The following is a 16,355-nucleotide window of genomic DNA, read 5'->3' as shown; positions in this document are numbered from 1 at the left end:
TCAGTAGTGGGGAATAGATGCACACAGATAGTGGGATACTCTTACTTCCCATTATGAACAAGTCCTCACGCTATTAAGATGGTTGTTTAGGGCTCAGAGTTCATAGAATAGAACAAAATCAACTGGGCCACTTCAATTTTGAAGTGATGAGGCAGGTAGATAATGGTATAGTGAATCAGCTTCTTGTTTCAGTTGAGTCCAGTCTATTCTGTTTGCAAGTTTTATTTCTTTCTGCTTTCAGTGAGTGAGTAAATATTACCACCCAAGTAATTTCAACTGCAAAGTGAAATATATATAAAGACTGTTGAATGTATGTATGTATGTAATATACCTATGTATATGTACATATATATATATTTGCATGTCTTTTTGCTCTCTATTTATTATTTTTTCTGTTCTTGCAATTACATTCAAGCCATAGTTTTGTCCTCCATGATGCTGGAGTAACACTTTCCCCATTTTAATTACCGTGAGGATTTACATTTTTATATTTATGACTCAAACTGATCTTTCTAATTTTAAGGCCAATGGTTAATTATATTTTTATCTGAGGATATCACAATGCCTTTAAGTAAGGCATTTTTTTTATCTTTGCCCTTTGAGGTTATTTCATTTTCAAAACTGTTTTTACTTTAATAGTAATCTTTTTATTTTAATGTTATATACCTTCTTAGAGCTCTTTGAGGATCTTGATTATTCTTAATTGGAAATTTTCTTTTGTTTCCTCTATGATTTTTTATTTTATGGAATGTTGTTTTTTGAATTCTGTGTTTAATTTTCATTTCCTCAAAGGTTTGATGACTTGTGGTTGCCTGTTCTTTTTGTTTGTTTGCTTACAATTGCTCATTTAGAGATGAGTGTTCTTCCTTGTATTTGAGAATCCTTGTTTGTCCCTCGGTGAATGTAGATTCTGATTGCAGTGGCCAGTCTCCCCGGATTGTGGGGGAGAGACAGGATGCATAGCTCATCTTCTGGGTGTGGAGTTCCTCCCTCCAGGAATTTATATGGTCTCTGGGCTTAACCATCTTACTTTCTCAGATCTAGTTCTAGGAGTCTGTGTCAAAACTCCCACTTGAGGGAGAGTTGTACTCAACGTCTGACCTGGAAGAAAAGGTCAACCATTGGGCTCCTTTCCCTCATTTTCTCTCTCTTATCCTTGTGGAATTGAATTGAAGCAATTCAGGCTCTTCTCAGTTTTGGTCTCCAGCTGCAGCACTCAAATCTTTTGAGTTTTTTTTTTTAGGTGGATTGTACGATTTCTTTAGAAGAACATTTTCTAGGTTTTGTTCTGGCGGCAACTGTTTAGAGAAAGCTGGCAGAAGAAGGAACTCAAATGGGCTGGAGTGCTGAGTGGAATTCTTCAACTCATTTTATTAATGATGTCCCCAAGAGCACTACTTTTCTCATTTGCTGACTCTGAGTTTGGAGAGTCTTTTGGGGATTTCTCATACCTCTGTATTCCTTTTGCAAATGCTTTGAGCTGTGTTTTTCTCTTATTTCTTCAGTGGTTAAATCTACTTTTTATCTTGCAGACATTTCTCAAACTTCTAGTTTACTGATAGCATTCATTCTTCTTTACTAGTATCACTTAATTTTTTTAAATAATATGATATAATTAAATGTAATAAAACACACAGATCTTATGTGTGTTGTTTGATGAGTTTTGACAATTGTATACACCCATGTAGCCCCTGTCCCCAACCCCAACAAGGTATAAACCCTTTCTGTCACTCCAGAGAGATTACTCCTGTCCCTTTTCTTTCCAAAATCCCAACCCCTGCCCAGCCAACCACTGCTGTGATTTCTATCATCAGAGATGAATTTTGACTGTTCTTGTACTTCATATAACTGGAATCATAAAATATGTATTCTTTTGTGTCTGGCTTATTTCACACAGTGTATTTTTTTTTTTTTAAGATTGATTTATTCCTTTTTTAGAGAGAGAGAGTACATGTGAGCTGAAGGAGGGGCAGAGGGAAAGGGCGAGAGAGAATCTCAAGCAGACTCTACTATGAGCACAGAGCCCAATGTGGGGCTCAATCTCATGACCCTGACCAAGATCATGACCTGAGCCAAAACCAAGAGTTGGATGCTTAACTGACTGAGCCACCCAGGCACCCCTTATATAATGTAACATTCTTTTTTTTTTTTTTTTTTAAAGATTTAATTTTATTTATTTGTCATAGAGAGAGAAACGAGAGCAAGCACAGGCAGACAGAGTGGCAGGCAGAGGCATAGGGAGAAGCAGGCTCCCTGCCAAGCAAGGAGCCCGATGCGGGACTCGATCCCAGGACGCCGGGATCATGACCTGAGCCGAAGGCAGCCGCTTAACCAACTGAGCCACCCAGGCGTCCCATAATGTAACATTCTTATCATTCATCCGTGGTATTGTATCAATCAATAGTTCATTCTATTTTATTGCTGAGTAATATTACTTTATGCAAGTGTACCATAATTTTATAGTCTTCTGTTCATGCACATTTGGGGTGTTTACAACTTTGGGCTATTAGGAGTAAAGGTACCATAAATGTTTTTATGTCTTTAAAAATATTTAACAAATTTGTTTTTGGTAAACACTTAGGAATAGCAATTGCCAGGTCATAGTATATGTTTAATTTTATAAGGTATCTTTCATAAGTGGTTATATCATTTTACAAACTCCACCATCAGTGTACAAGAGTTCTAGTGCCTTGACATTCTTGCCACCATTTAGTATTATTATTCTTAAATTTTACCCATTCTGGTGGTGATTGGGTAATACCCTGCCATATAAAAGTATTTTGAAGTGAAGAGATATAGATGTATATATCCTTTTAACTATTTCTATCTCTTGCTTTAAGATATCAAATTCTAAGTGAAGGTTTACATCACTGAGTGGGGGAAATTATTTTGCTCTCTTATTAAACCTTTAATTACAGGATAGCTTAAATACATATGTTAAAGTACCTTGAAATACAAAGTTTTCTTATATAAATGTTAATTATAGAAGAGAGTAGAACCCAAATCTAATAAACTTAAAATTTGTAATATATAATTAATAGTTGAAGCTATTGCTTTAATTTTAAATGTGTGCTGTTTCATGGAGAAGTCATTTGGGGAAGTTGACCTTCTCATTTCCTTCATCAGGATGAAATTTTAGAAGCAGGAAAGAGGAAAGTACAAGAGTTTTTGATAGGATTTTTTTTTCTACTTTAGTGTATTGCAATTAAAGAGATAACAAATTTAGAATTTTTTTCCTTATTGCCCCATTATATTGGTCTTTTAAAATTTGTTGAGGCTTGCTTTATGGCCTGGTATGTTTTCAGTTCCTATAAATGTCTCATGTGTGCTTGAAAGGAATGTACATTCTATGGTTATTATGTCCTGGGTCCTAAATATATCCATGAGATAATATTTGTTAATTGTTCAGTCTCCTACCTCTCTGTGGGTTATTTTGAGTACTTGATTTCCCAATTAGTGAGTATGTTAAAATCATCAACTATTGTGGTGCATTTGTCTGTTTCTGTTTGTAGCTGTGTCAATGTTTGCTTCTTATGTTTTAAGGTCGTGTTATTAGTTAGATACTCATATAGACTTCTGTCTTTTTAAATTAAACTTGTATTAGTATACATTGATCCTCTTAATCTCCAGTAGTATTTTTGCCTTAAAAGTTATTTTGGCTGATATGAATATAGTTATAGATGTTTTGCTTTTGTTAATATTTGCATTGTTTACCTTTTCCCACTATCTCTTGCCAACCTACCTGTCAATCTTTTCTTTGTGTTTCAGACACATCTTTTGTGAGTGGAATAATTTTTGACGTTTAAAAATATACTTAGTTTGACAGAATGAAAGGTTAAGCACAACATTTAGTCCATCACCTTTATTGATTATAGATTTATTTAAATTTTAAGTATTTCATATGTAATTATTGGTGTATTTAGTTCATTTCTACCATCTTATTTGTATTTTATAGTTGCCTCATCTTTTGTCTTAATCTCTTCTTTTTTTTTTCCCCTCTTACGGATTTATTCTATTTTTACATCTGCTATTTTGGAATCCTTATTTGTATTTGAGCGGTTAGCCTAGAAGTTTTAGCATAATGAATTTATCAAAGCCTAACCCTTCTTTTGAACAAAACAAAGACTTTAGAAGCCTTCAACAGTAATCAACCCTGTAAGAAGACTTATATAGTCCTCTTGTCATGTATTTTCTTTTTTAATCCCACAAAATGTTTTTTATTGTTTTTATAGTCAGCGTTTCCTTAGATTTATCCTATGTACTTACTAATTTCTATGCTTTTTAATGCTTGTCCTATTTCTGATCTTCTGTTGCCATAAAGTGTATTCTTCAGAATTTCTGTTAGGGAGAACCTCCTGGTAGTAAACTTCCAAAAACTTTGTTTGAAAATCAACTTTAAAAAAAAAAAAAAAAGAAAATCAGCTTTATTTCATTCTTATTCTTGAAGATTTTGCTGTATGCAGAAATTAAAGGTGACAGTTTTCTCTCAGCACACTGAAGGTACTCCATTGTATCCTGCCACTATTTCTTTTTATTTTTTTAAATTTATTTATTTTCAGCATAACAGTATCATTATTTTTGCACCACACCCAGTCCTCCATGCAATCCGTGCTCTCTCTAATACCCACCACCTGGTACCCCGACCTCCCACCCTCCCACCACTTCAAACCCCTCAGATTGTTTTTCAGAGTCCATAGTCTCTCATGGTTCACCTCCCCTTCCAATTTACCCCAACCCCCTTCTCTCTAACTCCCCATGTCCTCCATGCTATTTGTTATGCTCCACAAATAAGTGAAACCATATGATAATTGACTCTCTCTGCTTGACTTACTTCACTCAGCATAATCTCTTCCAGTCCCGTCTATGTTGGTACAAAAATTGGGTATTCGTCCTTTTCTGATGGAGGCATAATACTCCTTAGTGTATATGAATCACATCTTCCTTATCCATTCATCCATTGAAGGGCATCTTGGTTCTTTCCACAGTTTGGCAACCGTGGCCATTGCTGCTATAAACATTGGGGTACAGATGGCCCTTCTTTTCACTACATCTGTATCTTTGGGGTAAATATCTGCCACTATTTCTGTTACTGTACAGTCAGCTCTCAGTCCAGTTGTCAGACGGAAGATTATCAGTCTTCTCCCCCTGGCTACTTTTAAGATTTCTCCTTCCATGTTCTCACTGTAGATATGGGTTTTTATAAAATTTATATTGCTTAGAATTCATTGAGATTATTGAATCTGTAGAATGTCATCTCTCATCATTTCTGGAGTTTCCTTGGTCATGTATTTTTTTCCAGTGTTGCCTCTGACTCATTTTCCCCTCTCATGTTAGATGTTCAGTGTCAGGTATTTTCACTCTGTTCTCGTCTTTTAAGAAGTCTCTCATTTTCCCTTTCTTTGTCTCTTTGGGATATATCCTGGAATTTTCTCCATTTTCCCCCCAGTACACTACTTCTTTGTCTAATAGTATCTAACTTGCTGCTTTTAATTTTTAATTTCTATTAGGTCTTTATCAAATCTGCTTACTTTTATGCCTCTTTTATTTTTTGAAATCTATTAAGTATTTGTGTGTGCTATTTTTAGTAATTGCAATATCTGCTGTTTTTGCAGATCTTATTATTTATTTTCTTTCTGTTGGCTCTCATTGTGTCTTATTTATTGGGATTTTAATAATTTTTCACTTTGAGATGAACTTTTACTTGGAACTTTGTTTTTAGAAATCCTTTGGGTCCTAAGGTGAAGGCTGGTTCCTCCAGAGAGGACTTGCTTTGCTTTGGTCAGTGTTCTAACACAGGAACATATTAAACTAAATTTTCAATTTGTTTTTTTTAAGCCACTTAGATATTGTGAATTTATGGTGCAAATATGCATGAACCCTCAGAGGCTGGAAACCAACAATCAAGTTCTCCTGGTTCAGAAAATGCCCTCAAGGCAAAAGCTGGCTACAGTCTTCTTTTATTCATTTTATTTTTTTCCTCAGTCTTTGACCTGAACAATTCTTATTTTCTTACCAGTACCTCTTTCATGAATGTATTTAAAAAGTTAAAATGTTTTATATGGAATTGTAGTTGTTTGTAGCAGGGAAGTTGGTCCTGGCACCTAGTTTACCATGTTGCCGGAAGTGGAAGTTACATCATTTCGTAGGAAAATCAAGTAATTGTTTTAATTCCTTTTCCTTTTTGAATTTCAAAATTAATTTATGCCTATTATATAAGGGAAAACCACACAGTACCAAGTTTATAAAGGCAAAGCTAATAATTCCTTCCATGAACTCCTCCAATCTCACCCCTACAGTGATAACCAATGAAAACATTTGGTGTGCATCATTTCAGCCTTTCCACTTGTGCATATATATAAGTGAATATATATAATAAGCAGGTGGTTTATTTGTTTTTGATGAAAAGGAATCGTAGCATACACATTAATATGCAATTCATTTTTTAAGAATTTTTGTTGGACAGTACTATAACTCAGTAAATATGGTTTTAACTCTGCCTACTTTTTCTGATGTATTTTTACAAAGATAATACAATTTTATGTAGAAGGTTTTACCTTATACATGCTGTATTTTTATGGGTTGTTTTGTTCTGTTTTCCTCATTTCATTTTTTCTTCTGCCCTCTTACTCTTAGCCTAATGCTTTCACAGTATCAGCCAACAAGAATGAACATACCAGTTTGATTTCTTACATTTTAAGAGTTTCTTGTATGCATTCTCATGAAATGGTCGTTAGTAACAGACCCAAGTGGAATTTGGAATATCTGCTCCATTACTCTTTGGCTATATGATCTTACTCAGATTATATAACCTCTATAGTCATAGGTCAGTGGTATAAAATGGGAAAAAAATTTTTTTTAATAATCCCTACCTCAGGTCTGTCTGTGAGGATTCTGTGAGTTAACACATATTAAGTGTTTTAGTTTGTGAAACTTCCACTGCACAATTCTAGTCACTGAAAATACAAAGATTCAGCCTCTGACCTAAGAAACCTCCAATATTATGGAAAGGGAGATGTAGAAATGGGCATTTTTGTATGAGATGACAAGGGCTGTGTTTGTGGTATGCATGGTGTCCTGTAGTATCTCCAGGACAGGCACTTGGTCCAGCTGGTTGGCAAGTAGAAAAGTTTGGATTTCTGGAACTAACGCTTGAGTTCAATGTTACAGAATGAGTTGACATTAGTATTGGCATTCCGTGAATTTTAGCCATTAATCTCAGTATTAATGCATTTGTTTCTTTTCCTTTCTTGTTTAATAGATTTTTTTTCGCTATTGTTTAACATGGTAGTTTCTTTTCCTTTTAGGGCAGCTGATTTACCAAGTTCAGTCACCTGATGAGGGAGCTTTAGTGACTGCTGCAAGGAATTTTGGGTTCATTTTTAAGTCTCGAACCCCAGACACGATAACAGTAGAAGAATTGGGAACACTGGTTACTTACCAACTGCTTGCCTTCTTGGACTTCAACAATATCAGAAAAAGGATGTCTGTCATAGGTATGGCTGGTAGCTGAGATTATGTTTGATCGTTATACTTCGTTATACTGCTGTTTCTCAAGAATGATTTCACTCTTAGTTATGTACTGAGAGTTATGTTTTGGGTTTTTTTGTAACTTTATGAACGCCTTTCATTTTCAACTTAGCCTTAACACTGCAATAATAAGTATAAGTAACATATCATAAGTGCTTATTAAGTCCAGCACTGTTAGAGATGTTCTTCATGAATTAAGTGATTTAACTATCACAACACCGTATAATGTAAGTACTATTATTTTTATGCCCATTTTAAGGTTAACAAAACTGAGACACAGAGAATTAATAGATCCTCAGATACTACTCCTTGTGTTTCTAGAGATGTTTCCCAGTATAATTGCTTTAGTTAAGGCTCTGATCACCACTTGCTTGTATTATTGCAGTATCTTCAAAACCACTTCATTTTAAGATAATACTCTGTGTCGATATGGGGGTATTCTTTCTAAAACATTGGCCTGATTTTGCCATCACCTATATATATAAAATCCTTGGTGGCCTCTTAGAACTTAGAGGGTAACATTCTTAGCAGGACATTCAAGATTATTTGCAATCTGACCTCAATCTACTTTTCTTCTATTTCCCCAAACTTCCCAAGCCTCCCTAGATCTTGCCATTTCAGGCATGCATTGTGTACTTCTACTCTTTGCGTGTGCTATTTCCACCACTTGGACTTTCCTCTTCCCTTCTTCTTTTAGAAAACTTCTACTCACCTGGAAACTTCAGTGTCCAACTTAAGTATCCCTTATTCTATCAGTTCTTTCTCTACTCTCCAAATGCAGCACTCTCTTCTTCCTCAGAGCACCTTGTTCATAAACCAGTGTGATACCAGCCCTGTGATACTCATGAGCTTCCCAGGTGTTAGAGTATGAGCTACCTGAAGGCCAGACTGTGTTTTAGTCATCTTAAAATGCCCAAGGCCCAGCACAGAGCTTGGCACATCATAGATTTTCTATAAATGTTTGTTAAATAAGATTTAACCCAATGCTTTATAAGTTATGAATACCCTGATCATCATATTAAATCAGTTTCTACTATAGAAACATGTGTGTACATGGTCAGGTTTTTGGCCTCTAACTCCTGGAAACTAGCCGTGGGAGATTGCTCTCAGCAGGTAAACGCCAAACATCATCTGTGGATGTTTATGTTTATTTATTTATTTATTTTTGAACAGGCTGTAGGCAGTCCTCATTGGTGCTGCTGAAGAGCACATATGCTGCTCTAGGCGTTGGCTTAATGATGTATTAGCAGAAGTAATCTTCTTTTTACAGCTTCAGGGGAGGTGTTACTAATGTTGGGTTGGCTTAGAACTGGCTTCCCTTTGCTATGAGGGTGTTGACAAAAACCTAAAATTGCTACACAGGGAAACTTTTGGCTTTTCCCCAGCATCAGTCATCACTACGGGCTATGGAGAAATCACAGCCTAACCACAAACTTCAGATGTTTGACTTAATGGATCCCATATGAAGAAAGGTAATGTTCCACCACAGAATGCATGGAAGCTTGTGGGCTTTATTTTGGTTCTGTTTGGTTTTTAATCAGGAGGAATTTGAAAGAGGGGCTCCACTAGGGTAGAAGACTCTCTGTTTGATAATAAGGCACAAAAAAAACAGTGCGAGTCTCATGACTGTCACATGGCTTGGTCTGTGGGGACAACACCCTGATGTGAGGACTCAGATGTTTGCTGCTCTTGCTGCCTCTTTTCTTCTCTTCCTCCTCCTCCTTCTCTTGTTCCCCCTCCTCCTCTTCCTTTTCTGCTTCCCTCTCCTCCTCTATTTCTTCTTCTTCCTCTTCATCCTTCTTTTCCTCCTCCTCTGTTTCCTCTTTTCTTTTTTTTTTTGAGGGGGAGCTATCATTCATTGAATCATGAATGTATAGTTTTGATACTAGTACTACTTTCATTCCAGGGCAAGAGCCCTATTTTAATTCAGTTACTTAAATAAAAATAGATTTCTGTAAAGAATTTTGTCAGAGGGTGTAGAATCTACTATACTGGTAAACATATAGATCTTGTTATACAGTTTTAAAAGGACCAATTCTCATTGTGAAAACAAAAGTACAGAGATAAAATTCAAAGATACTTGTTAATAGAGGCAAGTGGCACATAAACATGGAAGGAAGCAAAAATTACGCTATGTCCTTGAAAAGCCCTTGCAAGATCTTTAGAAAGAGTTGCTCAACTCTAAACTTTTTAGAGATGATCAAAATACAGATCACACTGCCATATGACAGGCATTTCTCTGTGTGGTTATATGAACAACCATCCAACTGAGATATGGCAAAATAGAATTATTCATCACCCTTTATAGTGTTGCTATTGTATTTACTCTTCTGGCATACACCTGGAAACCACTTCTTTTTTCTTTTTATGTCACAAAGGCATAACTGTTGCCTTCAATGAATTTTGTATAATTATAATTCAACTCAAGCAAATGTTTAGCAAGTGCCTATCATGCGCCAGAGACTTGATGCTAAGGGAGAATGTGGAATTAAAGTGTTCTGTGTGATTGCACCCTGGAGAAGATGGTGAAGTAGGGTAGGAAATGGGCTGGAAAGGACAGGTCTTAATGAGTCCTGTTTATGACATGTTAAGAGCGTCCAAACTTGATCTACATACATAGGGAGTACATAGGGAGGCAATTGCAGGATTCTAAGCAATAGTGTGAAGATGACTCTGGCAGGATTACAGTAGAGTCTGGAGAGAAGCAGGGTTGAAATGAGTAAAACCATTTGGGTTAATGTGACAATATAGGCAAGAGGGGAGAAATTCATAGCTACAGTTGGATATATGGGTGGTGGAGGGAGAGGAGCTTTGATTACGGCTGGATATCTGATTTGGGAGACAGAGTGAATGGTGAAGCTTGTTATTGAGATGGAGACTTAAGAGAAATACATAGTTATTAGAGGAAGATAATGTGTTCCAATTTGAGTCTGCTGTGCCTGAACACATCCAAAAGGAGATAACTAGTTGGTGGTTGGATGTACAGATTGGAAGGGAGTGCTGGAGATAGATTTGGGTAGGAGATGTACACTTAAAATCAGTAATTCTGTCACTGGAACCTGAAGCCGTAGAAATGAATGTGACTACATGGAGAGTAAAAGGGGAATTAGATCATAGGAAAATCTTTAAAGAACACCAATATATAAAGGACCAGCAATGGGAGAAGATTTATAACTAAAACATATATGATTTTCGATTTTTTTTACAGACTCTGCCCACATGTTACCTTGACCATTTAAAACTGTTACGTTCTTTTATTTAATTTTTTTTTTTTTTGAGAGAGAGAGAAAGTGTGTGTGTGTGTGTGTGTGTGTGTGTGTGTGTGTGTGTGTCAGGGGGAGGCACAGAGAGACAGAGCGAATCTGGAGCAGACTTCCCACTGAGCATGGAGCCCACCACGGGGCTCAATCTTGTGACTCTGATATCATAACCTGAGCCAAAATCAGGAGTTGGATGCTTAACTGACTGAGCCACCCAGGTGCTTCTCTCTTATTTTGAAAAGGCTAACTTCTGAGATGAGTGAGATTTGATTAGCCTTGAAATTTCCTAGCAGATAGGACTAGAAGCCTTGAATAAAGAGACGCAAAACCTGCTGAGCTGCAAAAGGAAAGGCTTAGTGAGCAAAATTAATCAAGATTCTATGAAACTAGATTTATACAAACTCAAATTTAAAGGGGCTAATAATGCTGGGTTAAGAAAAAAATGCGGAAGAAATGGGAATCTTTACTGAATGAGAAAAATGTAGATTGAAAAGGACCTTAGAAGTTACAGTGTTTAAATATCTCCTTTTTTCACATGTGGAAACAGATGAAGAGATGGTAAGGGATTTCCACAAATCATAATTGGCTTGTGATTTCCTAGACTAGTGATTCTCCATGTGTGGTCTAGGGAACCCTAAGAAAACTTGGGAGATTTTCAGAGAATGCACAAGTATAAAAACATCTTCATAATAATACTAATGTTATTTGTCTTTTTCCTTATTTTTCTCATGAGTGTACTGCGGAGGTTTATAAAAGCCACATGATGTGTGATATCACAAATTATTGAACTGCAGAAGCAGATAAGAGAATCCAAACACCTTTTAAGCTAGATGTTAAAGAGAACTGCTATCATGTAAAGCAATGTCACTCCCTACATTTTTTGTTGTTGTTGTGGAAATTATAATTATAGAAATGTTATTTATGTTAATATGTAAAATGTTTATTATCATAATTATAATAGTCATTATTATGGTAATATAATTATTATCATAAGACCATTGATATAATAATATTTCTCAACTTTAATTTCTAATATGGTAAATATTAATAAATAAAACCCACTTCAAAAATACCCTGGAGTTCTCATGAAGTTTTATAGTGTATAAGGGTTCTGAGACCAAAAAGTTTGGGAACTGATGTCCTAGTCCAGCCTATAAACAATAGTCAAAGGGAAGTCGTGCTGGTAAAAGTAGGATGCCCATCCTTGGCCTTTTTAGCTCTGGTGATGCATGGGAGAAAAATATGGGGAAAATTATTAAATTGGATTGCTGTAGAAGAAAAGCAAAAGAAAGCTAGGATTAAATGTTCCCACTCCCCTCCAGCTTGAACAATTAGATAAATTATATATGCTTTTTTCCTTTTTTCCCAACATGGGCAATTAGAAGCATGGTACAAGAAGAACTGCATGAGTTCTGGTAACTAGGAGAGCTGACCAAGGGTTTTAGGAGAGAAGACAAGCCCTAGACAAGTCCCAATACAAAAAATTTCCAGGGTGTGTTAAATATATTCAAAGCCAGGAGGAAACTAGAATAGATGAAATCCGAAGTAAGAGTAGTTAAAGGAAAGAAGGGAAATTAATTTATTGTACTTTGGTATTTATATTCCATTAAGTCAAGCTCTAAATTTTATATACTGTTAAATTAATAGTAGTCAATATTTATGTTCATTTGTTTTGAGACATTCTATTTTTTTTTTTTTTGAGACATTCTATTTTTAAAGAAAAGGTACAATTGATTGGAAAGCATGTAACAATCTTTGATATGATGAAACTTGTGAAGGTCATTGTTCAGACCATCACATCATGACCCAGAAAGTTGTCTTAAACTGTAGGTAGTTCCTGGAAAGAAATATATTGCCATGTCATGTCATGTCATGTCATGTCTTCATGCATTCATTCATTCAACAAATCATTAAGGGCCTAATATGTGCCAAGCTATAAAGCCAAGCCTACAAATGTCGGCCAAGCATTTCATAGTTTAAAAAAGATTTGATGGCAGTATGTGGGACAGCCAGGGGAAGGTTTAAAGACTGGAAATGAAGGGAGGGCAACCTCCTCTGGCTGTCATTCCCAAACCTGGGGAGGGGTGACAGATTAAAAACACAGCCGTAACTGACACAGACTTCCAGTTAATAGAAGATAGAAACTAATTTTGAAAGCCCCCTGTGAGGTATGCTTGCAGGCCAGGATTGTGACTGAAAAATCGACCACTGAGAATGAAAGAAAGGGCTTTTCCAATGAGTAAAGAAGGTAAAGAAAAACATCAGCAAGGATGGAAAACTAGTGCATAAACCATGACTTTGAGTGGCTAGAATGCCATGTGGAGATCATTTGGCATAACAGTGTAGCTGATTCCTACAGTAGGACTTGAATTTCACACTAGGAGACCTGCAGGCAAAGCTCTCAATTCTGTTCAATCCAGAAGACTTAATTTGAATTTATCAACCCTTCAAAGTAGTAGGCAAGGAAAATGGTAAGGTCATTCACATCTGAATAAAAACACTTGTTTTCCGAGTTTGGGAAATCAAAGGATTCCAGTAGGTGGAATATTTCTAAATTAATAGAACAGGAATATGGCCAAGTGACTTAGATAGTGACCTTCTAATTAAAGGCACTAAATATTTTACTACTGGCTAAAACGTTATGCCCATTTCCAAATTTCCTGGCTGGAGCCTTAGGAAAGTCTAGTTTTGATGGATTTCGTTGATTACCTACTATGCAAAATTTTTCTTTTCAGTTCGAAACCCAGAAGGCCAGATAAAGCTTTATTCCAAAGGAGCGGACACTATTCTGTTTGAAAAACTTCATCCATCCAATGAAGACCTTCTGACATTGACGACAGACCATCTCAGTGTAAGTGCTTCTGTCTGAAGGTTAGCACAATGGCCCTTTGGCCGCTTGCTATGATTAGGTCTTATTTTTAAAATATCAGCGAAATGATCTGACTTTTGAAATAGAAAGCACAGGAAACTGTGCCAGAGAATGTCTGGAACTGGTGCATGGACACCTATAGTTGCCCTGCTGAAAGTCTGATCAGTCTTACCACAGATGTATTAATACACAGCAGCTGTGAAGTATCCGCTAAGTGTAGGCTCCTGAACTCTGGCCCGGGAAAGGCTTGGGACACCTAGGGAAACCTGCCCAAACTCCCCTGCAGTTTTAGGCTTCTTCTCTTGGAGACTGGCTCTGGAAAGGGAAGCAGGACAGTTGCATTCCCTTGGGTTCTAATGTGTCTGAAACCAATGAAGTTTTTTTTTATGATTACCCCCAGGGAATAGCTTAGGGTCTTGCTTACATGCTGAAGGGAAATAGCAGCCAACTTTCTCCTCCAGGGGTCCTTCTGTTCAGGTCGTAAATCATGATGAGTCACTTATATTCTTTACGTTGAAGCTACCAAATGCATACATTCTGAGACTATGCATAATTTCTTTACAAAAGCTTTCTGAAGGGAGCAGGAATGATCTTTGGCATATATATTTATGCCATATAAATTTGGTACATATATTTTGGCAAAAGAGTAGGAGTCTATGAATGAATATGATCATTAACCTGATTTAAACCTGAAGATTCAAGCATCTCTCTAATATTTATTAGAGGTTCCATTTAACAGAATATGAACTTTAAGGGCAACTGGTCAAAACTCCCATATCCTCATTGGTTTCTCTCCTTTAAAAAAATTATTGAGAATTCGTGTCCTTTGTCAAGCCCTATATTTAATACAAAACATTCCCTGGATCTTTAAAAAACAAACAAACAAATAAAACAAAACAAAATTCTGCCTGACTTTAAAGAATGATGGTTTAGTAATATTGGTTACAAACATAGCTATTGTTTTTGTCTTTCCAATAGAGCATTCTTGATTTTCTTTTAATCTTTTCCAGAAGGCCGGCATGGTCTTTTTAATTTTTTTTGTGTGTGTGTGAAAACAACATTAGAATCATAAGTATCTGATTTTTGCCATTGCTCAAACACCAAAGGCCTTGGATTTTCGTATGTTTTCCTCTCATACTAAAGTGTAGGAAGTCTAATTTGGTCTTTTTACATTTCTTTGCAAAAGAGGTTTTTTTCCAGGTGATATCAACTTGACTTGCTCTTTCCTTCATTCACTTTATTCGTTTTGGCTTTAAATTCTGAAGTTTTCGATTTATATTTAATAATTGCTTTTGAATTCTTTAATGGTAGGAAACGACCTTGCTCAAATGCTCATTTAGGATTAAGCTTGTGATTCATGCACTAATTAAATAACTTAAATCATCTGTCCCCTTTTGTAATGCCGTCTTAGAGTTGATTCACTATTTTACAGAACAGGGAGGAAAGCCCAGTGCGGTTGCAAGTCAAAGGCAAAGAAGTGCTTCTGTGAATTAAGGAGACAAAAGATCATTACAAGGCAATAACTAGATTTTCAGATCAGTAGGGGACCCAGTGGTGGTCTTGCAAAATGTGATTACAATGTCCAGAGTGCTACCAATTGCCTACAAGATAAATTCGGATAATGTTTTCATGGTCTCTGTGGGCGAAACCACATCATTGCAGCATGCACTGAATTTACTTTCCATTTACCAAGTTAGGGTGTGCCATGGTGTAACTTGTGCCTGATCATGAACCTATGTCTGTTCTATAAGCCAAAACACAACAGAGAGGATCTGCTCAGTGGCAATGCCCAAAGGAGCAGAAATGTTCTAAAAACACTTGCAGTGTAGAGGCCCATAAAATGACCACTGGAGGCCTACACAAAGTGGGAGGTTTTTACATTTCCCCAAAGCAATCTACATATGTTTCTAGCTATTGTGGCTACGTGAGACACTTTGCAACACCAGTGTCCTGTTTTTATTTATTTATTTTTCCTATTAGAAGGATAAAGCACCAAAGGTATCATTTTAGATCATCAGTTTACTGAGACACTAAAGGAAAAGTATGACTCTTCAATTAATTTGACCAATTATTAAATAATAACTCCACAGAAATCAGTTTCTCAAAAAGAGTAATTTTAAAAATAACATGACTCAATGTTTTTTAAATTTCTAAGAATTTTCATTATTAAAATAAAACTTACCATATAACAAAAAGGAAGAAAATTTAGATGATCCAGAATGAACAGTAAAAGTCAGCCTCTACTTGCTTCCCAGAAACAAATATTTGTTTTAACTTTTCTGCCTCACTCTCCCTTTTGCCCCTAGATGTTATTCTTATAACCTTAATATGTTTCAACTTCTGTTACCTGACCAATGTTTATTCATCTATAATTGACTTTAGCTTTTTATTATGGAAGATTTCAAGCATGAAAAGAAGTAAGACTCAATTAATTTTAGACATAGCTGTATTATTAGGTGGGACATGACAAGACTGGTGAAATGTCATGATGCCATCTTTTGAGAGAGTTTCTGCCTTTGATTTGAGAGCTATGGTTCCTCTGAGGATCCTTTCCTCTCCACTGGACATCAAGGGCTATGTGCCATGAAACAGGCTGGGTCTTTCTTACTGCCAGGAGTGCTTCCTTTATGCAAAGGGTAGGTTGAAACCAATATATATTGCTTCAAACGTGTATTTCAAGTCATGGGTGTGGTTGATCA

At 36.2% G+C, this 16,355-nt stretch overlaps 1 protein-coding gene across 9 annotated transcripts in view; it reads left to right on the top strand.

The window, feature by feature from the left end:
• The window catches only part of ATP8B4 (ATPase phospholipid transporting 8B4 (putative)), a 257,966-nt gene that overhangs the window by 182,219 nt on the left and 59,392 nt on the right, over nucleotides 1-16,355 (top strand). For 8 of the 9 annotated variants that reach the window (XR_009355570.1, XM_059181516.1, XM_059181509.1 and 5 more), the window contains 2 exons: nucleotides 7,305-7,493; nucleotides 13,523-13,638. Coding sequence is in view for 8 of the 9 variants with exons in the window: in XM_059181516.1 (XP_059037499.1) it covers nucleotides 7,305-7,493; nucleotides 13,523-13,638 (305 nt within the window). In the remaining variant the exon portion in view is untranslated. The remainder of the gene's footprint in view (nucleotides 1-7,304; nucleotides 7,494-13,522; nucleotides 13,639-16,355) is intronic. The other variant, XM_059181517.1, reaches the window with a different exon arrangement.

Source organism: Mustela lutreola, chromosome 7 (genome assembly GCF_030435805.1).
Source record: "Mustela lutreola isolate mMusLut2 chromosome 7, mMusLut2.pri, whole genome shotgun sequence".
Lineage (NCBI taxonomy): Eukaryota > Metazoa > Chordata > Mammalia > Carnivora > Mustelidae > Mustela > Mustela lutreola.
Note: the sequence above shows the minus strand (reverse complement) of the source record. Positions and strands in the feature narration are given on the sequence as shown.